At 38.6% G+C, this 21963-nt stretch overlaps 1 protein-coding gene across 6 annotated transcripts in view; it reads right to left on the bottom strand.

Annotated features, from left to right (window-relative positions):
- Positions 1 to 10155, bottom strand: part of ddhd1a (DDHD domain containing 1a) — a 50923-nt gene extending 40768 nt beyond the window's left edge. The window contains exons 1-4 of one of the 6 annotated variants that reach the window (XM_081394342.1): positions 9821 to 10155; positions 8704 to 9326; positions 4939 to 5115; positions 1880 to 1975 (exon numbers count right to left, since the gene is read on the bottom strand). In XM_081394342.1, coding sequence (XP_081250468.1) covers positions 1880 to 1975; positions 4939 to 5115; positions 8704 to 9274 — 844 coding nt within the window. In that variant the 5' untranslated portion in view covers positions 9275 to 9326; positions 9821 to 10155. Of the gene's footprint in view, positions 1 to 1879; positions 1976 to 4938; positions 5116 to 8703 lie in introns of all 6 variants that reach the window. The other 5 variants (XM_081394344.1, XM_081394343.1, XM_081394345.1 and 2 more) reach the window with 5 other exon arrangements.
- Between the last annotated feature and the right edge of the window lie 11808 nt (positions 10156 to 21963).

Here is a 21963-nt window from a genome sequence, read left to right on the forward strand (position 1 = left end):
AGGTACTCAGGAGTCCGAATAAAGAACAAATTATATAAATATGGCCGTCGAGGGCCTTGTGAATCTGTGGATTAGATGATATTGTAAAGAAAAACATCCCGAAAACATAACATGTTGCATTATATGTGCAGCGAAACAGGAGACGTGCGCATTAGAGCAGGACCTGCTTAACCCTGAGGGATTACGAAGCCAGCTAAGGTTAAGAGGGCTTGTGTCAAAAGGCAAGCCTGTCAGGACTGTTAAGCGTCGATAGGCGTTTGGTTTTCTACATGTATTTTGAAGGTTATGAATCGCTCTATCCGGGGCTCCAACCAAGATAGAATTTCGTTTCTGTGAACAAGCAGAATATCGCAAAAAAAATAAAATGAAATTGCAGATAAAGGAGCTTGTTCAAGAGAACAAAATAGTCACTTCCAGAAAAAATTGCCCACAATATCAACGAAATTGGAAGTTCAATATGTTCTTTTTTAGTTCAATATAATAAATTATGTGCGGCTTATAGAACACAGACAAAACAGTCGCAAAAATATCATATTTGCATGAAATTAGTGACAGAACGACAGAATTGTAATTAGGAGGTAATTGTAGTCTTTGAAGTCACATGACTTGTTTTGGGTCACATGAAATAATTGGTTTAGTAAACATGTTTCCATTGTATTTATGTTTATGTATTTTTTAACAGAATATAGAGGGTGTCAATTTATGTTTATATATTTTCAATATCAATGGGCATATCAATCGGACAGGATTAGTTTTTAGGATAATTGTTTGTAAATTATTTGTCGACGTCTGTAATGTTTATCATCAATTAATGCAGGATGAGCGATATATAGGATTTGTCAAGACGGGTGTGTCTACTATACACTGCCGACAAAGCTAATTGACCTAACACAACATATATTTCTGTACATATGTAATTATGCAAAAAAAAATATATATATACACACATATATATATACATATACTGTATATATATATGAGAGATTATTAGGAATATACCATTAATAATATTATACAAGCCATGGTCGTATATCATGCTTCAAGCTACACACGCAATAGTCAATGTGACAAATTTGAGAAGCATGTCTTTATTTTCTCACGTTAATTATTAGTGATGTTTGATAAAACTAAAACTTCAAGGAATGATTCCTCAAATAATGTCTTGTCGAGTCGGCATGAAACGGGAGTTGCAATCGTCTTTTCTTTGGTATTGTGACGCAAACCAAAAACAATTTACCAAGGGTGGGAGTGGGACTTGATTTTTCCTATCAGAAATTGATTAATTTATTGTCATTAGCTAATTGCTGAGATCGTATATGAGTGCCGGGTTGCTGGAAGAGAGGGATTTCTGTCCCTGTGAACACAAATCATTTCTTATAATTATCAACCATTTCTACTGCAATATTCCATAAAAAAAGAACAATTGCCAATTTCATTGTGATTAAGTTTGTGAACAATTGGTATTTTCTTTTATTTCAAAGTTGTAAATAAAACAAAGATTATTGGAGTACATTTTACAAGAAAATACTATTTACTTTAAAATTTTACATTTCTTTGTAATTATGTGAAATTTTCTGAGTGTAACTAAATCCTATTTTGTAATTTTTCACAATTTAAAGAACTTTTGACACTGTACGTGTATCCACAACATTGCTTTGAGTGTTTTGGAAACATCAGATTCTAATAATAGTAACACAATAAGGAAATACAGCAGGGAAAATGGGAAAAGTGGGCACTTTCAAAGAACATGAGAGCCAAAAAGAACACTTCAACACTTTTATGAAACTAGGTTTACAACTAATGGGAGGGTTTCTAATGAGCAAAAGGCGGAAAAGGAGAATCAGCATCTACAAGGAGTAAAAACGGAGGGCTGTAGTACCTTGACATCGCTTTCGCTTGTGACATTTAGCACTCGTCTGATATCCGCTCCATTTGAATAGAAAGGGGAGGTAGAATGGGGGGAAGTGGGAAAGAACTAACAAACCAAAAACAGTCAATGGTCAGACACCTCTCTATCACCCTACACAATATCAGCAGAACACACAAACTATTAGTTTTAACAGAAAACAACTACCAGACTGTGTTGTACTGTATAATATTCAGCTCAAAATACAAGTAATACATCATATTGTGTTGTTATTCCAACAGCACAGCCACTTTTCAAAGGATTTCAATGTGAAAGCATGTGATATAACCCAGGACACATTTCTCATATCATTAAAGTCTCAAACCAATAAATGTTGCAATAATAAAGACGCTGTGAAAGCACAAATTCACTTTGTCTGCTGTCATGTAAACTACAAAGTTTGCATAAACTCGTACATTAAATATATTGGTATTTTATCAGTTCAGTGTTTAAGGGAGCTGTTGTTTTTGATGCTTCAATCATTCACCGACTGTGTTTAAAAGCTCAACATACGCTATGACAATCGAATATTGCTATATTAATCTTATTTGGTCATATTCCAATTATGCATCCGTTGTGCAAACGTTAACACGACTACCTAAAGTAGAGTAAGCCACTGTGTGACATGAAGACTGAACAAGTTGATTAAATGATGAATTGCTAAATATGCAGTGTAATAAATGGCAAGGAGAATATCTCCAGTATTTTTAAAAACAATATATCAGAAAAATTGCTGATATTATACAGCTTCTGTAACACAGGAAAATTCCAACAACTGTGGAATACAACTTTTAATATAATAAAAGCTTAACTAGAACACAGGACTTAATCAGAAAATCATGTGCATGTAAACATGGTCCATTTCTAAATGATTCAGTAAATCAAATGCTATTTTATAGAGAGCAATCACTCCTCTGCGAGGCTGTATTATATAGACTTTCCTTCGCTCCCTTTATTTCTTATAGACAAACCAATGTGGAGCTTTTCTCTACATTTTCAGTAAACTCAAGCACTCATTCCTCCTCTCTCATCAGATTTATCTCCATCGACAGTCCAAGCGTCATTTGAGTCATGAAGGTCAACAGTTTTCAGCAGTCTTGCATTTAAAAAAAAAAAAGGAGATTTATTGCACTATAATGTCTCGAACACAAGAAGTGTGGCATTTTAGAGAAAGATGTGTGGCATATAATGAAAAAAGTTTTGCACAATATAATTGTTTGAATGTTAAAACACTTTCTCGTATCTGCGGTATCATGCGGAGTCAATAATAAGTAAGCTTCTGGCAGATTGACATTTAGAAGATTGTAAACACAACAGGGAAATGTGTGTCATGTGATCAAAAGTGACACTCAGCATGAAACTGCTGTTTGGACTGAAAATAAAATAAGTTACAGCTGAAATATGCGATTTAGACTGAGAACAACAGAGGTCCCAGTACAGAACCCTGTGGGACTCCATAATGAATGGTGAAAATCACAATAAAATCTGCTATCCTGGTCGGACAAAAAGTGCAGCTGAGAGATTTGCACAGACTGAATGGAGCAGATCAGGCAAGTTTTTCTGGTTCTTTACTGGTAATTAAAAGCTAGATTCCAGTGGGCATTCTTGTGACTCAACGTTTAAATACACATTGGCTGTAATTGTGCACGACCCACATTCATCTCCTCACGAGAACTCTTATTAAGTTCCCTACCAGACAGTGAAAATAAAGTGTAGTGTAGCTTAACATAAAGGAGGAGAAAGATAATGATGGCCAATCTACTTAAACCCTGATGTAACATCTCAATGTGAAGAGTCACAATGACTCAGTGGCACTTTCACAGATTTTATTCGTTTTGCAAAAGCGTAATTTGAGGACATTCTCAGTATGAGTATCCTCTTACAGCCGTCACGGCCTTCGGTCTCTGACAGTTTAGAGCATTTGTGCAAATTCTCTTTATCCTCAAGTTGGCTTTTGTCTCATTGAAAATCTCTAAAGACCCAGTCGTGTTTGAACTCCATTATTCCTGCCTGCTTTCCTGTCTAAACTCCATTATCATATTCAACTTATTTTGCATCGTGGAAGAAAGCTTTTTTCTGTGAATGCACACGACTTCCGATTCATTAGCATCACCATGATGGGTACTCAATTGTGGGTTTCTTTTTCTTTTCTAACTCGATTTAGTTTCCATCATTGCGCCCATTCACTTTTCAAAGCTAAATGACAATAAATGTATTGTAAATATTTAAAAAAAATCTGAAAGATCTTAATTGGGAGCACTATGCCATCTTGCCGATGTTCAACCCAGAAGTTTAATACAGACATTATTATAGAACATTTTAACATTCAAACAAATTGATTCAGCATTTCAGCAAGTTATTTAAATGCATAATGAGTGTAATTCCAATGTCCATGTGATATTTGTAATTAATTTAATTGTTTTTTACGCTGAAGTGACTGAAGCTGCTGTGCAATGTAACATTATGTAGTTTTAACTATCTAGTTTTATGCATTCTAGTGTTTTGTGTTTGAGTGTTTTGACATTATTTCACTCCCCGTATTTGCAGGATTGAGACAAGCCAGTTTTAGGGGTTGGTTTGGAGCAGATCTTTTCAGCCCAGGCAAAGTTTGAGAGACGAAAACACACAGAGTGTATGGCTTCAGCATAAGTAAGTGGAAAAGGGGCATGTGTTTTTATGGATCGAACTGAAAACTAAAAAAAAGTGTAAAATGCCTTTGATGTAAATGTTATCATGATGTTTTAGAAATTGCATGAAGGTCACTTCACAGTCACAAACGCTATAACACACACACAAACATACACACCGTCACACACAAACAGTCATTTTTCAACAGACACCAGCAATATCAGGGCAGGGCAGGTGTGACGTTGTCACGAACAAAACCTTTTGCTGATGGATCCTTCATTTGTTTTTCAAATACTCCTAAGCTAACAAACAGCCTCACACACGGGAGGAATGCTCTCTCTTTACAATTAACCTCTACTGACCAATGTCCAACCAAATGATGTGTTAGCAGTGAATTCGCTCACCATCTTTTCTGTCCACGGTATGGGCCAGCGTGTCAGTCTCAAAAGCGTCCTGTACCTGCTGTCCTCGGAAACATGTCAGGTGTTCTTTCTCTATGAGTTCGCTCTCGTCCTCCTCTACAGGCGTCCAAGTGCCGTCAATGAACCACTGGCCTCTCATGACAGGGATGCAATCCTGTTCTACAAGGTGGGAGACACAAAATAATGATAGAACAGTGAAGGACACAGAAAATAAGTAAGAAAAAAAAAACATTCAACATTCAAACATGCATCAACCCTGGGTAAATTGTATTTTAAAGGGGCCCTATTATGCTTTTCCACTTTTTCAACTTTAGTTAGAGTGTAATGTTGCTGTTTGAGCATAAAAAATATCTGCAAGGTTACAAAGCTCAAAGTTCAATGCAAAGGGAGACATTTTATTTAACACGATTCACAAGAACTACAAAGAATGGCTCGTTTGTACAACAACAGGATTTTTCTGGATCTTATGAAGTCATAATGTTACTCATTTAAATAATCCCCAAGCACGGATTACACCAAAAGTGGACAGTGTTTGACCTTCCGAAGGCTGATGAACTTAAGAGTGGTTAAAGCTTATTTTAAACACTGTTCCTGAACATTATAAACCCAACGTTTATCTGTGTGCTGCACTTTTAACAGAGAACAGCTTGTTTTCTGTTGCTTTTGAAAGCTTTTGCTTTTGTAAGACGGTCCACTGCTCCTTAGGGAAATTAACCATGGTTTTGTGGACGATTTCTGTTTGTTTTACCTTAGTTTTCCCACAAATCTCATGATTAAATGGTGGTTAACATTGTATCTATAAGAATATTACAAAAACATCATTCCACTCTGAAACGTCATGTGAAATCTGTGCTTGAAATCTGTTCAGCACGATCCTCTTGTTTGTTAACATTGTCAGGGTCTGAATCGGGCTCAAATTGTTTTGAAATGGACGCCATCCTTAATATTTACATCTGAGTAGAGCTCGTGGATACGAAGGAGCGGGTCATCACCAATCATAACACACAGGGCCAGCTAACCAATCACAGCACATTTCGTATTTTCAGAAGGAGGGGCTTCATCGAAAACAACGCGTTCAACAAGACTGAGGAGAGAGGAGCTGTAATAATGTAAAATACGTGAAAAATAATGTGTTTTTTGAACAAAAATTTGGATGTGCGTTTGATAACAAGCTGAATTTTAATGTCAATGTGGAGACGATTTGTAAAAATGGCCAGCAACGTCTATCCTGTCTACAGAGACTGTCCAAGGTTAATGCTGATCGGTCTTTGATGACTTTGTTTTACAAATCGTATATTGAGTCCATTTTAACATTTGCTATGTTATGCTGGTATGGCAGTCTTAGTGTGAAGACAAAGACTGCTTTGGTTAATAGTTAATACTAGTAGTAAGATTTTAGGAATTGAGCAGAGTCACCCTACCATCCTGTTTAATCACCAGGTAGTTAGAAAAGCCCAATCCATCTCAATGGTTAATTCCCATCCTCTCTTATCTGAGATTCAGTTTTTTTACCCTTGGGAGTAATAGGTACAAACATTCATTTATTCCTACTTCTATTTCTCTATCTATTGTAAATTGTCTTTTTTGTATGCTGGTCTTGCTGTGAAACCAATTGTCTTTCGGGGACATAAACGCATAAAGAAATAAACAATCAAGCATGAAAACAGTCTTGTACACCCCCAAAACAAAATCAAGACTTCGTAAAAGGGCATAGTAGCACCCCTTTAATAATGATTTTACAATACTGTAAATTAATAAAACATAGAATATTGGAGCATGCTTATACTACTATAATATTTCAGTCTTTCTACTTCAAAATATCATGATGAATTCAATGTTACTGGCCATTTCTTTGTCATTATTTGCCAAATTTACAAGCTACCTAGACATTTTTTCAAAGTAAATCATACACCACTTTTAATTCAGTGTACATGTTTGTAAAAGATTTACACACTAAATTACTGGCAACACACATCACCTGACAGACAGAAGTGATTCCCCTTCACCTGAGATGATAATGCAGTTAATCATTATGCAGAAAACTAAACATGTAGCCTTCAAAATTATGCACAGAATAGAGGTCCTTATTTATGTTAAAGTATTCCACAAAATGTCAACTATGTTACTTCACTTTTACGAACATATTTTACACTGTTCATTTGTTTTTTGTTAGTGGTTTAAAACCATTTCATCCAGATGGAAGAATTCGTATGGGTATATTGTATTTATTTGCATACATTGTTTGCAATGTTGAGAATTCTCAATAAAAAGTCGATTACAATAAATGAAAGAGATCTTACTTCACACCTGACGTGAACAAAACTCCAGGTGTCACAGACACCAATGAATATTAATAATTCAGTGGACAGGGTGGGTAATGATGCACATGTTTTCAAGCATTCAAGCTTAGAAGTGTTCACTAACACCAGAAGGGCCAAAGGACTCTTAACAGCAAACTGTGTGTGTGTGTGTGTGTGTGTGTGTGTGTGTGTGTGTGTGTGTGTGTGTAAGAGTGTGAGAGAGAGTTTGTGTGTGTGTGTGTGTGTGTGTGTGTGTGTGTGTGTGTGTGTGTGTGTGTGTGTGTGTGTGTGTGTAAGAGTGTGAGAGTGAGTTTGTGTGTGTGTGTGTGTGTGTGTGTGTACGTGTGAGAGTGTGTGTGTATTTTCTTTGTTCTGTTTTTTTATTAATTTATAGTCATTTAATTAATCCATTTAATCCGTGTCATTTAACCATTTATAAATTTTAATTATTTCACTTAGGCTATTTTCCTGGCTCCTGTAGTGCATTTTATTGTGGTTTCATTCAATGATTGTGTGTTTCATGACATATTTCTCTTCATGAGTTAGACATCGGAAAATGTCTCCATTTTAAGATTTTTAATGTCAAAGGATGTTGTGAAAGTGATTTTTTTAAATGCTTTTGCTTTGATAATGTCACTTGTTGGATTTGTGCTGGTCAGGCGAAGTCTGAGCACTGAAACATATTCAACCAAGATTATTCATTAAACCTGCTGATTTTCATCACTTCTTCTTCTGCTTTCTGCCATTTCACAGCTTCCTCTGTCAACTGCTCAGGCTGAGAGAACACTTTTAGTTAATACAGTTTTGGGTGTCAGACAAAATACAGTGTTGTGAACTGATTTTGGGTATCAGACAAAACTCTGATTCTAACCCAATTCATTAAAAAAATTAAAAACAGTCAGGTGCTTTACTCAGGAATTAGTCTAATTGGGGATTAAAAGACCATTAATATTCAATAATATAATCGATTTAACTGCACTGACACTATTGGATGAGAATTGAGATGAATAATGACACTACTGTCTTCTGCAGAGCAAGAAATTGAAAATGAATTGGTTTCATAATTGATGCATTTAACAACATTGACAGTTATTTTCCTGTTTATTAATATTGCTTTGAAACAATCTGCACTGTATAAAGAGCTACAGAAATAAAAGTGACGTTTGACATTGGTAAATCCTTTCTTCTTTTTGATTTAAAATTGATTTTGTGTTTATGTCTATTTTCTATTTATCAGGCATTTTATTTTTTAGCTTTTACACTTCATGTCTTGCAATTCCTTAGCATGGGTGTGTGTGTGTGTGTGTGTGTGGGGGGGGGGGTCTTACACTTTAATATGTTGTATATTTTTTCTTATATTGAACGGACTACTCAATAAAAACAATTGCTCCCAAAAAAAAAGAAGTAGATGTGACTTGACTTGCATCCATCAACGAGCAATACTTACGATTCCAGTACACCGGATAGCACTCTTTATTCCTCACATCCACTTCATAGAGTCCTCCTCTCACACACACCGCTTCCACACTGACGTCCACACTGTCATGCGTCTCGTCTCCACGCGTCTCCAGCGACGGGTCTCCTCCATCCAGACCATCATCTTGGAGAAGCTCCTCTCCGCCACGCTTTAAACCCCTCTCCGGGTTTCGCTCGCAGAAGCTGCGATACATGATTTCTATCCTGAGAGAGTCGTGTCCCATGAAGGGCTTCCATGTCTTTTTGTCCTCTTTGTAAAACCACCTGACTTCCTCCGGTCCCAGTTCGGTGACCACCTCGAACCGGCGTCTGGAGGAGCTGGACCGTTTCCGGACGTCGAGCAGTCGGTTCTTCTCCTGGTAGTCTGAGCCAGGGCTTGTGCAGTAACTCGTGTTGGTGGCGTGGAAGAAGCTGGCGACTGAAGTTGTGCTTAGGTCCAGATGGCCTGTGGGAAGGATGTCCGAAGCAGGACTTTTGAGTCTCAGCGTCATTCCGTCCGGTGGTGAAGTGTGTGTGTTCTTGTCTGGCTGCAATGCGTGCATCCCTCTCCCAATGGATTCATCGTAGAGCCTGAAGTAGTCATCGCTCCAGCCTCTATTGCCAAAAGACAGTTTATTGCCAGGATTGTTAATAAACCGTGTCTTCTTAGTAAGACTGCTCATATCTCCCTGCTTGTGGAGCGGCTGTCCCAATCGGAGCTGACCTCAGTGACGTCATTTAACAAGGGTCATGACCTCATATTAAAACCTGACTGTTATTTAGCAACTAAATGACATGTTGTTAAGCTGGCTCTCTCAAAGCTATGAACACACGTTCTTCCAGTGACGTTAACAGAACGTTCGTTCCAAGTTATCTGGGCTTCTCAAAACATTGTGTATACGTCATAATAGAACGTTCAGAATGACATTCAAAAGTAGCATTCGCGTAATGTTTACAAAACGATCCAATAGAACGTTCCCATAAACGTTTTAAAAACGTTTAAAAAATCTTGTCGTTTAGGAACGACGTTTTCAGATCGTTAGCAAAGGTGTATATAGGCTAACTTACCTGGCAATAAGACGTCAAAGCACAATAAAAAGTAAACTTACCCCGTTTAAACGCACATTAAACGAGTCTATGTCATGCTATTTAGCTGTTTTAAAGCGGCTAGGTAAAGAAGGAGAACCGGTCTGACGGACCGCACTGATTCCTGCACTGTACCGGATTGTGCTCGTGCAAACCTGCCGTCAACCGGAGGAGCGCGTCATTTCACAGAATCACGCTCTTCCGCTCTGTTTATCCATAAATCAGTCCGTGTCACAAATAGAAACATAAGCCTGTCCAGTATTGCAGTCAGGCTGAGGGTGCAGGGAAATACACTGACCTGCTGGCACACTGACAAGTGCGGGATGTGCGATCTTACGTCACAGCCCACGTCGTGCGTATGAGCGCATCCCGCACTTGTTGTTACTGGGCAACCAATCAGGAGGAAGACTGTTCACCTGCTGGAGCGCGCACGTACTCGTGAACGCGCTCGAGGCTACACGTGTTCAGTGGATTGTTTTGAATAAAATATAATTAAGTTAAAATGTAATGTGTTATAAACATATAGTTTTGCATTAAAAATTCAAGAACTGTAGTTTTTTTTAATAGACCCAAGCTATGTTCGCTGTGATGTGCAGTAATTCTTTCAAATTATGAAATATTATATCGTCATACTAAGAGATTAATGTTATCAAGGTTAATTGCTATTTATTCGATTTTTATTTATTTATTAAATAGGCTATTGTTTTGAACCTTAAACCTTTGGGTTGCCATCCAGGATCTTTAAATACCAACATAGGCTTGGTGCAAAACAAACAACACTTCTCCATTTTGTATTTCCATGTCTGCAATTAATTAGGTTAAAATGTAATGTGTTATAAACATATTTTGCATAAAAATTTCAAGAACTGTAGTTTTTTTAATAGACATAAACACTTTGGTTGCCATCCAGGATCCTTAAATACCAACATTGGTGCATTACAAGAAAACATTTCTCAATTTATATTTCCATCTACATGTGAATTTTGTTACACAATCCCACAAGTGACTACAGATAATGAAAATTAGGGGAAACCAGGAAATGCATTAATAATATAATTTATTATTGTAGCTCAACCTTTGGTTGAATTCGCCTTCTTTACTAAGGTATTAACAAAAAAATGTCCACAAGATGCCGCTGTTGTCTTGCTCCTGACCATCAGCCGTAGATGAATTCTGTCTTCAGGAGTGTTTCTGGGTTCCTCTCATCAGGTTGGGTTGAACCATAGATATAAACACTAGATGTCGCCTTGGGGTTCTAAACATGCGTCAAAACCGCCGCCATCTTTGAACAGGGGTCTTGCCATAGGAAGTAGCTAGGTAACGCTGCTATCTCCGCCTATACTTCAATTTTATGGATGATACCGGACTTTTGTGCTGCGTATGGATGTTCACACGAACGAAATCTAAACCAGACAGCATGGGATTACATTTACTCTGTGGATGGTAGTCATGTTGTTTTTTTATAAGTTCAGTGTACATTTCTCTGCTTGGAGGAAGAAAATGAACTGTGATTCTCGCACAGCTAATGAACTGTGAATATTCTTTAGATATTATTTGAAATAACTATTATGTTTAAAATGTACAATATGCAGGAGTTGATCCTCAATACCCACTTTTGGCTGTGTTGTGCTGTGTTGTTCCTAACTTTTGATTTTTTACCGATTGTACTCAAACCTTTTAATGAAAAAAAAAAAAAAAACTGTAAGTACAGTCCTAATAGTATGCTGGTCCTCTCCCTGTCAATCTTCAAACAGTACATCCATGATTATTATACATAGAATTCCGCAAATCTTATGTATGTGTGCGTTTTGCACAAGGACAGTGGGCTCAAGGGCTTGTTTCTTTTCCTTGGAGGTGTGGAAGGACACTGAAATTTGTGAAAATGTCAACTGTTTAAAGCCTTTCTTTAAAGTGAATTTCGTTTTGTATAAATTGTATCTTAATTTTAATAAATTTTATTTATCAACAAATTGCTTGTTGATATAATCATGGAGGCGTCCGCGCGGTCACTTACTTATTGCACGTTAACTGGAGCGCATCTCATCCTAACTTAACGAAACTCAGCCTATGCCTCACACAGACATGAGAAATACATCAAATACACAAAGCTTAAATAGTCTTTAAACGAAATAATTTAAAACGAAAGAAAAAAGCTAGGCTACTCTCTGATTATGTAATCCATTATGTGCATTTCTCTCTATAGGCGCGTTCACTACGGAGATGGCGATCGTCAACTTCATCTCTGCAGCCGAGTCGACACTGTCAGAAGTTTATTAATAAAAATCAATGCACGCGTCACCGGATTTACAAATGCACTTCTTGCTTGTTGCACGCACACATATTATGTCGAAATAACGAGATATTATGTTGAAATAACATTATTCTTAATAAAACATCTTTTAGAATATTTGATTGAATGCTGAATGTTACGCTTGTTCAATTTAATAAAATTAAAAATTTAATTGTGATCATTAAAATAATTGAATATTAAATATCTAGTGGCCAAGTTTTGCTCATTTATATATGTATTATATATCAATAGTTTATTCTAAGTTTACTCAAGTGGAAGAATGTGACTAATAAACGTAGGCCTATAGCACTATGCATTATATTTTGAAAAAGAAGTAATTATCTTAATATCAAAACCTTTAATTTCCTCTGGACTCAATGATAAATACATGACTGACCGTTGGAACGAACCATGAAAACTAGAAAATCGCATTCATGACGATTTATGGTGATTTTATTTCCGTTAGACCTTTGCCTACATTGACGCTGATGCATTAAAGAGGAGGGGCTCCCCTGTTCCAAGATGGCGGTTCTGTTGACGCATTCGTTCCAATGAACTGCCGTATACAAGGCGACATCTAGTGTTTATATCTATGGGGTTGAACCTGCTGTCCAAGAATCTGGCATCCCCTAAATTTTCCTTTAAGTAGAATACAGTATTTATAATAAATGATTTATTCGTGCACATAGTTTTTATTTTATTCCTGTTCCTGGTAATCTTGACTTAGAATAAGTCCCTCTTGCAGCATCTCTTCTCTTCTCTGATGATATGGGCGGGGCAAGCTGTCACTCACAAGAGATCCACCAATAGCAAACCACAACCATCCAATCAATTCCCTACAGACAAAATCAAAACCCACCCACATTTGTTCTTCTCCCATGCTGCGTTCCAGTCCACTTTCAGACACGCACTTCACTTGCAAACTTCCCTAAGCACTTCCCCTTGGGGGAATCCCTGCCGCCATTTTGAAGTGCGTTCCACTTCGTGAAGTGGACGAGGGAAGTTTATATGGACAGACCCTCGTTCCCTTGATTTTGACCGAGGGGGCGAGTCTGCTTCAAATGTACACTTCAGGCACCTTTATGTCCCACAATGCAGTACGATTGTGACGTCACCACATATATCGTCTAATCACCACCACACAGACAACTCTATGATATATTAATTATAATTTTTTTAATTTAAAACAACCCAAACACACCTATAAACATTTGGATGCTGCATTAAACAAATTCTTAAAGGGAAAATAAATGTAAATAATAAATCAACTCCACAGCTGATTCCAGGTGATCAAGGCTTAGGACGTTCCAGTTCAGCCCATTGCAGTTTCCGCCAGTAGTGGGCACTCGCATAGATATCATATAAAGGCTAGATGTCTCATCCGCGCTGCTGGACAATGGAGGTCGACGTCCGCACACGGCGGCCATCTTACGACAGGGTGCTCGCTCACTCGTAACATGGTGCATGTACTTTTAAATAACCATAACTTGCTCAATTTTCTACCGATTTTCAAACGGTTTGGTTTGTTATAAACGTCAGAGATGTAGCTATGAAACTGCATACATATGAAAAATTATACAAATGGACTTCCATATGAAAGAATTATAGCCACGGTAATGACGTTTGTAAGAAACCAAACCGTTTGTAAATCCGTCAAGATTTCACCGAGATAAGAGGATTTGTGTGCATGCTGATCACTCACCTTAATTCACAGAGCCCTGAAGTAAGATGGCCACCGGTGATGCCGGAAGTGACTCCGCCTTAAGACGTCTAGCCTTTATATGATATCTATGGGCAGTGTTGTGTACTCGAGACTCGGACTCGGTCTCGTCATGGACTCGTGTGCATTTTGACTCGGAATTGACTCGTACTCGAACATATTAGGACTCGGACTCATTCCCGAGTCCACTCGAGTCCCATTCAAAATGTTTCATGATTGTTACTGTATGTTAATATTTCTTTAAATTGTTGTTTGATTGAAACGTCCATTGATTGCTGACTTTCTTGTGCGCAACTGCGCATGACTTGAGACTAATGTTCGCGCCACGCAAATGCAGCAGGAGCCTGATCAGATGTGATGTGGAGCCTCTAGCTCAACTATGTATTGAAAATGTCTGCCTTATCATCCATAATTCAGTTTGCATATAAGAGCCACACAGAGTTTGTGTGCAGTAGAACGCGCGACTGAGTCGAGTTCGCGTCCAACGCGCCGCGCTAAACGCGCGTAAATGCTGTTATTTCTTGATAACAGTCCGCTGCGAAGTATACACACCGTTGCCATGAAAAACAGAGCGTTGCTATGGACGCAGTTGGAAGCAATATAATAGTTTTTAAATCAATAAGCTCCTTTTTAAATCAATATTTTGTGTCAAATTATTGATTTATTTGGTAGGTATATGTAATAAGCGAGATAATGTATAGCGAGGCGGTTGTTATGAATACAACCCGTTCAGGCTGATTCAGGCTGATTTCACCTCGCTATACATTATCCCTTACATATTTCTCTCTATTATTTTTATTGTAATGTGGACAAGAGCACTTAATAGTAAACAAGTAATAATTGTAATAAAATGACCTTTACACACCACCTACTATGTGGCCTTTTACCATTACAGTGTACATGATTCCATGGTATATTTGATTTACTGTTTGAGTATTGTGCCAATTTTATTGTTACCACCAAAATATTTTACATATTCTTGAAGATATCTTTAGGTCTGGTTTTTTAGACCCAACCTTAGGTTATCCAACCTCTCTGGTCTCGGTCTCGACTCGACTCGGACTCGACTCTCTTTGGTCTCGGTCTCGACTCGGACTCGACTCTCTTTGGTCTCGGTCTCGACTCGGACTCGAGTGAGATGTGCTGAGTCCCAATTCGCCTACTTATACTACGACCTAAAAGTATGTACTTTTTTGTGATGAAAAAGTACATACTTTTGAGTGTGTAGCAAAAAAGTATGCACGTTCTGGGACATACTTCGATGACGTCATGCAACGTGAACTTGAACGTGGTTGCCTAGTTACGCACACCTCGACTGTTAACAAAACATTTAACATTTCATCATTCTTATATCCAATATAATTTTATTTAGCTACTATTCCCATCTTTTTTTCCACAATACATTTACAACGTGTTTACCAAATTGAGGAGTGAATAGGGCGTCGTCGTAGATCAACCAAACGCAGGTCGTTTGTGAGGCGGCTGGTTCTGACGTTCATGTGCAAATGTGTGTAACGAAAGCTAGCCCTACTTATTTTCTGAGTTAACATATTTAAAGTTTATAGTGTAACTATTGTTTAACGTATTTTATACTTAATCTTATACTTATGTATATTACTTAAAAATACCCCGATGAAAATGAACCATGCTTTTACTATAGTAAAAGTGTAGTAACCATGTTTCTTTTGATTGGACTGATAAAGTTAACATATAAACAGCCACAGTATTACTACAAATAAGTCAGACAGAAACATAAAAAGAAATACATAAAAAAAAGACACTTGCATGACACTGTACTAGAGCCTTTTTATTTATTGTTTTGTAGCCTGCAATGAGGCGCTCGTTATCTTCATCGGACCCTACAAGATAAACACGGTACTTTTTTGGCACAACATAAACCCATTAATATTACGAGACAATAAAATATAAGTTTAATTAGGGTTAAACATTTGAATTCTTACACTTAAAAACTGAGGGCGCATCTCCGTTGCTGCATCCGACTGCCAGGTTTACATCACCATCATCACCGCAAAGCTCCTCCCTCCCGCACGCAATGGGTCTCCTTCCTGTCTGATGTCGAAACCATTTACGGCAGTTGTTGTTCGACACCATAGATATCACTACACGATCCGTATCGTAACTGAAGCCCTTTTATTACTTTTATTTATCCTGTCATTTTATTTATTATTTATTTTATTTTAACTTTAATCTATTTTCTTCTCCCTAAAGTTGTGTGTTATTCTACGTGCTCCGTTTCCTGTCAACACTCATGTTTTTGTCAATTCTGTATAAGCCAGTGTTGTAAATTTTACATCTAAAAAAAAAAAACGATCCGTATCGGAAATAGTTATTTACTAATGATTATCTTATAATATAAATCAAGGTTACATTAAATTGATTCAATTAAATAGTTTACGTATGGGAAATGCAGCTGTGCATTAAGTGTGGGCAGTATGATGGTTGTAGTGTGCGTCGTGCGATCAGCCTCCTCTGCAGAAGTAATATTGTAATATATTGTAATATTTACAATATTACTACATGTAATATTTCATTTGGTAAAGGGTTGTTCTACTTATTTCAGCATACTTTAACAAATGTCTGCACTCAAGAAAACACAGAAACACACAGGATAAAATGATTTATTTCTTAATAAATGAATTCATCCATACCTACCTCATCCATCTATCATCCATCCATCCCTCTATTCCTACATCTATATCCATCCCTCCTTCTATACCCATCCATCCCTCCCTCCCTCCTTCCCTCCTTTCCTCCTCCATCCCTCCCTCCCCCATCCCTCCTCCATCCCTCCTCCATCCCTCCCTCCCCCATCCCTCCTCCATCCCTCCCTCCCCCATCCCTCCTCCATCCCTCCTCCCTCCCTCCTCCATCATCCCTCCCTCCCTCCTCCATCATCCCTCCTCCCTCCCTCCATCATCCCTCCTCCCTCCTTCCTCCATCATCCCTCCTCCATCATCCCTCCTCCCTCCCTCCTCCATCCCTCCCTTCTCCATCCCTCCCTCCCCCATCCCTCCTCCATCCCTCCCTCCTCCATCCCTCCCTCCTCCATCATCCCTCCTCCATCATCCCTCCCTCCTCCATCATCCCTCCCTCCCTCCTCCATCATCCCTCCTCCCTCCCGCCATCATCCCTCCTCCATCCCTCCTCCATCATCCCTCCTCCCTCCCTCCTCCATCATCCCTCCTCCCTCCCTCCCTCCTCCATCATCCCTCCCTCCTCCATCATCCCTCCTCCCTCCCGCCATCATCCCTCCTCCATCCCTCCTCCATCATCCCTCCTCCCTCCCTCCTCCATCATCCCTCCTCCCTCCCTCCCTCCTCCATCATCCCTCCCTCCTCCATCATCCCTCCTCCATCATCCCTCCCTCCTCCCTCATCCCTCCCTCCTCCTCCCTCCCTCCCTCCCTCCTCCTCCCTCCCTCACTCTCACACGCTCTTACACTCTCACACACGCTCTTACACTCTCACACACGCTCTTACACTCTCACACACGCTCTTACACTCTCTCACACACGCTCTTACACTCTCACACACGCTCTCACTCTCTTACTCTCTTACACGCTCTCGCTCTCACACGCTCTCGCTCTCACACGCTCTCGCTCTCACACGCTCTCTCTCACACGCTCTCACTCTCACACGCTCTTACACTCTCACACACGCTCTTACACTCTCACACACGCTCTTACACTCTCACACACGCTCTTACACTCTCTCACACACGCTCTTACACTCTCTCACACACGCTCTAACACTCTCACACACGCTCACACACGCTCTTACACTCTCTCACACACGCTCTTACACTCTCACACACGCTCTTACACTCTCACACACGCTCTTACACTCTCACACACGCTCTTACACTCTCTCACACACGCTCTTACACTCTCTCACACACGCTCTAACACTCTCTCACACACGCTCACACACGCTCTTACACTCTCTCACACACGCTCTTACACTCTCACACACGCTCTTACACTCTCACACACGCTCTTACACTCTCACACTCGCTCTTACACTCTCACACGCTCTTGCACACTCATGAACAAACAAACATGGCATTGACCTTTAGGCCTTGTTCATCAGCACAGGATGATAAAAATGTTTCCATGTCATCTAGACACTGGAATACAAACAAAAAGTCATCCTTAGCATCAGGAAGTTCCTCCAGGACGTTCCAGAGGGCATTTTTTTGTTGACTTCCGCTCATCTGCAGAAAAGAAGGCTCTGTCACCTTCCCACAGAACAAGTCTCCATGACTGCGTACCCAGTCCCACGCTGCAAGGAGGTCTCTTACAATGATTGGCTGTAAATATATATAATGGCACAAAATAATGAATCTATTTATCTAGCATGCATGCAACTGCTTGATATATGACCAATAAAATAACTTGCCTTATCAGTGTCCTCTTCAACTACAACTCTTTTGCTGAGTGACACTTTGCTGGTGGTGGACTTTGGCACCCTAAACACAGGCTCAAGGTTTCCCTGAAGGAGTTGGGATGCTTCCTTTGTCCAAAATGCAAATCTTTGTCCATGTCTTTGAAAAATATGTAAATGTAGGAACTATATTTGTATAAACCCTTTTTATTGTCACTTTTCTAAATACAGCCAAGATACTGAAATTTTATCTGTAGAATCTGTCATACCCTTCTAGGCAAAACCTCTCCATTAGCTTAATGCACCACCACTGGCGAATCGATGGCACCTCCTCCTAAAAACACACACAAAAATAAAAAATAAATATTTGATACATATGAGTTTGATGGGATACTTGTGTGAAAATCCAGCTTACCTCTGTGAATATTAATGGACGGGAAGTACAGGTACTGAGAGCATACTGTGAAATACAAATAACAATGTAAGACTTTGATTTTATTATATAACAGCTCTGACAAATGAATTATTCTTACCATCAGCATGTAAACAGCACAGGAATTCTCTGAACACTGTTGAAGAGAAACCTGTAAAAGGGAAAGTCCATCCAAAGTCATTTTAAAAACAACTGCTAGCTTGTTTAAACATTTATACATGCATATTTAAATTAGTTTAACACAATTCCATCCTTTAAAACATACCCCAAGGTCTCTTCCTGTTTTTTCAGTCCAGGATCCTGGGTCAATGGAGCTTGCAATGTGCCTGGCATTCAAAAGAAAACACAAAATACATAATATGGAATTAAATTATCAGTTATGTATGCTGATAACGAAGCTTTTAAATGAACTTGAAGCCCGAGAACGAGGCTTTTATGTGAACGAAGCCTGAGAACGAGGCTCCCTTTGCAAATTGTAACCAAATAACATGCCTGGAACAAGGCTAGTAAATTATCTTTTGTCTCTCTCAACCTAAATATGGTTCTGTAAGCGTCATCTCCAAAACCATCAGGACGAAGAGAGTCAAGGAAAAGTATCTCCCTTTTAGCTACCAACATAACCTGCAATGGGTATTTTGTTAAAATCCATGAAAATAGAACTCACTTAACCCTACCTGTTGAATTTAAAATGTTACAGCTAGAAAGATTATAGAAAAGAAACTCAACACAGAGCAGATAGTGATCCGCTTCACCCGGCTGGCTGCTCCAAGCTGGAAATAGTATGAGATCCTTGGACCTCACGTTTTCCTAATAGTATTGGAACAAAATATTATTCAATAATCATAAACGTCTTCTGTTCCCAAAAGAGTGATTTCTTGGTTAATGAGTATATGATAGCAAAAAAAACAAAAAACACTTGCAGGCAAACAATGCATGTTGTGGTTAAATTCTTTTCAGGGAAATGACTTCAAAGATATTTGACATCAGAAAAAATTAGACTTTATTAACAAACAAAGCCGAGTGTCCCTCTGCAGAAAAGACCCTCCAGAAAAATTGCCCAGCAAACGTATATACCCTCTCCTTGTCCCAAACATGGTAATACATTCTATAGGTATTTTGAGAAATAGTTTTGTACCATGTGACATTACTGAAATAGAATTTTCTGCTGTGACAACACCTTGTGCTCTCAGGTTCCAAAGTCAGCCAAAGTCACCCACAGACAAGGAAATAATAGTGTACAAAAAAACAGTTAAATTACTTATTTTCTAAATAATAAAATCTTCAACATGCACTGGGTCCACATTTTGGTCTTTCCAGGTGGGAACCACATAGAGGTCCACAATGTGAACATCTTTTCCCTTGTGGAAAGAACATTATAAGTTACTGAACACGCATACATTCAAATAAATACGTTTTAAATAGATATAATAGTATGAAGTACATGTCTTTGTGCAGCTTCTTCCACAATCTTGAGGCAAGCATTTCCGATCTGAAATTAATTGAAAAAAGATTACATCCCAGTGAAAGCTGCCTTGTGGAACATTATGCATTATCTGGGAATTTAGTTTTTTGAGCTGTAAACTAAGACATTGAACATACGCACATTAGATTCCATGCACTGGCTTAAACCCAGGCTCCAGAAGTCTTCTCGGGTGAGGCAAAATTTGCCTTGCTTTATGATCAGTTCTCCTGACGGACGATTTTTGTCTAACACATACTTCAACTAAAAACAAAGAGCATTTGACATGATTAAGTAATGGCTATTTAAATATGCAAAGTTTTACTAAATAGACAGAATGCTTACCAGTTCATCTTGAATAGGGCCCAAGTCCCTCTCCCACTCTGCTCCTGAACAAGCATATGGATGCTCTATCTGCCACTCAAATATTGAGTAAGAGTGGTCCTGGAGAATCATCCTCTCAGTTGGTCCATCTGATGATCCACAAATACGTGACAATTAGTAACAAAATAAATTTTGTGGAATTTAAAAAAAGAAATCCAATATTTCTGATTCTAGCATGTAATTGTAAACTGTTTTGTACAAAGTTTATCGAACACTCTTACTTTTCGATCTGTAGTATGTCCTCAGTCTTGACACATTGACCCTCTGGCAAGTTGACCCTTTTGCAATGGTAGCCACCCCTTTGGAAGAGATGCTGGCCACAGTAAATGGTCCTTTGTGCTGACTCGTAAACGTGTCTCCTGTCCGTCGTTTCTTGGGGTCCCCCGAGAGCAGAACATCATCACCAGCCTGAACTGAACATACTCGCACAAACTTCCGCTTGCGATTTTGAAATGCATTTTGTTGCATTCCCTGTGCGTGCTCTATGTTGCGAAGAACCTACAAAAAAAAAAAAATTACATTCTCCACATCTCTAAATATACAGTGTAACAGTGACATTAGTTACAGAAATGTAAGAAAATACATAGATCAGCCTCTGCCTAGGTCTAATTCTGAGAAATTCACCACTTCATTAACCTTTATTATTCAAAAACAAACCGTTTCATTGAGAAGTTTCATTTTATTGACTCTGGTGTCGATGTCATCTTCTGGGTCAGTAACTTCAAAATCATCTCCCATGGGACAGGCATTCATGACCTCTGGCAGACGTGGGTGTCGATTGAAGAGTAGAAAGTATGGACTGTGTCTAGTGGAGTACTGATCACATAGGAAGCTTCCCATTTACTATCAAATGTGTATTAAATGAAAAACTCCACCCTTAACATTAAATATTAAATAAATTCATCAATTCAGTTTCCCGTCGACATCTAACAGTAGATATAATAAATATAATTAGTAAACGTGTTAAGACCTGCTTTGCAGTGTTGATACCGTACACCACAGCAGGAAGGTGGAGGTCCCAGTCATTGTGGTTGTCATTAACATACTTTCTGAGAGCACGCTTGATGTTCTGATTGGTTCTTTCATCCTGTACATATCAATACATTTATAAAGTTAAGGAATAACAAGCCCAGGCTCATATGGAGCTGGTTAAGTGATGCAAACTTCTGAATTTATTAGTTTACAAATCATGCACTATGGTAAAAAGGGTTTTGAGGTCATAATATAAAATTGTGCAAGGAGCCACGTGAAAACAAGTCATTGATCCATAATCTGCCCTTGCAATCATAATTGTGTATAAAAATGATTAAAAGTGCTTGCTATTTTACTGCCTCTAGTGTTAATTTCTGTTGGAAACTGACATGTATAAATATTGCCGTTTTTCAGGAACGTTTTTCTAATGAGCCTGTGTTGTGAATAACCATAAGACAAGTTCTTCTTATGACTTGTTCTTCCGGGACAGATATCCTGTATAAGA

Source organism: Scardinius erythrophthalmus (assembly GCF_964197995.2).
Source record: "Scardinius erythrophthalmus genome assembly, chromosome: 19".
NCBI lineage: Eukaryota > Metazoa > Chordata > Actinopteri > Cypriniformes > Leuciscidae > Scardinius > Scardinius erythrophthalmus.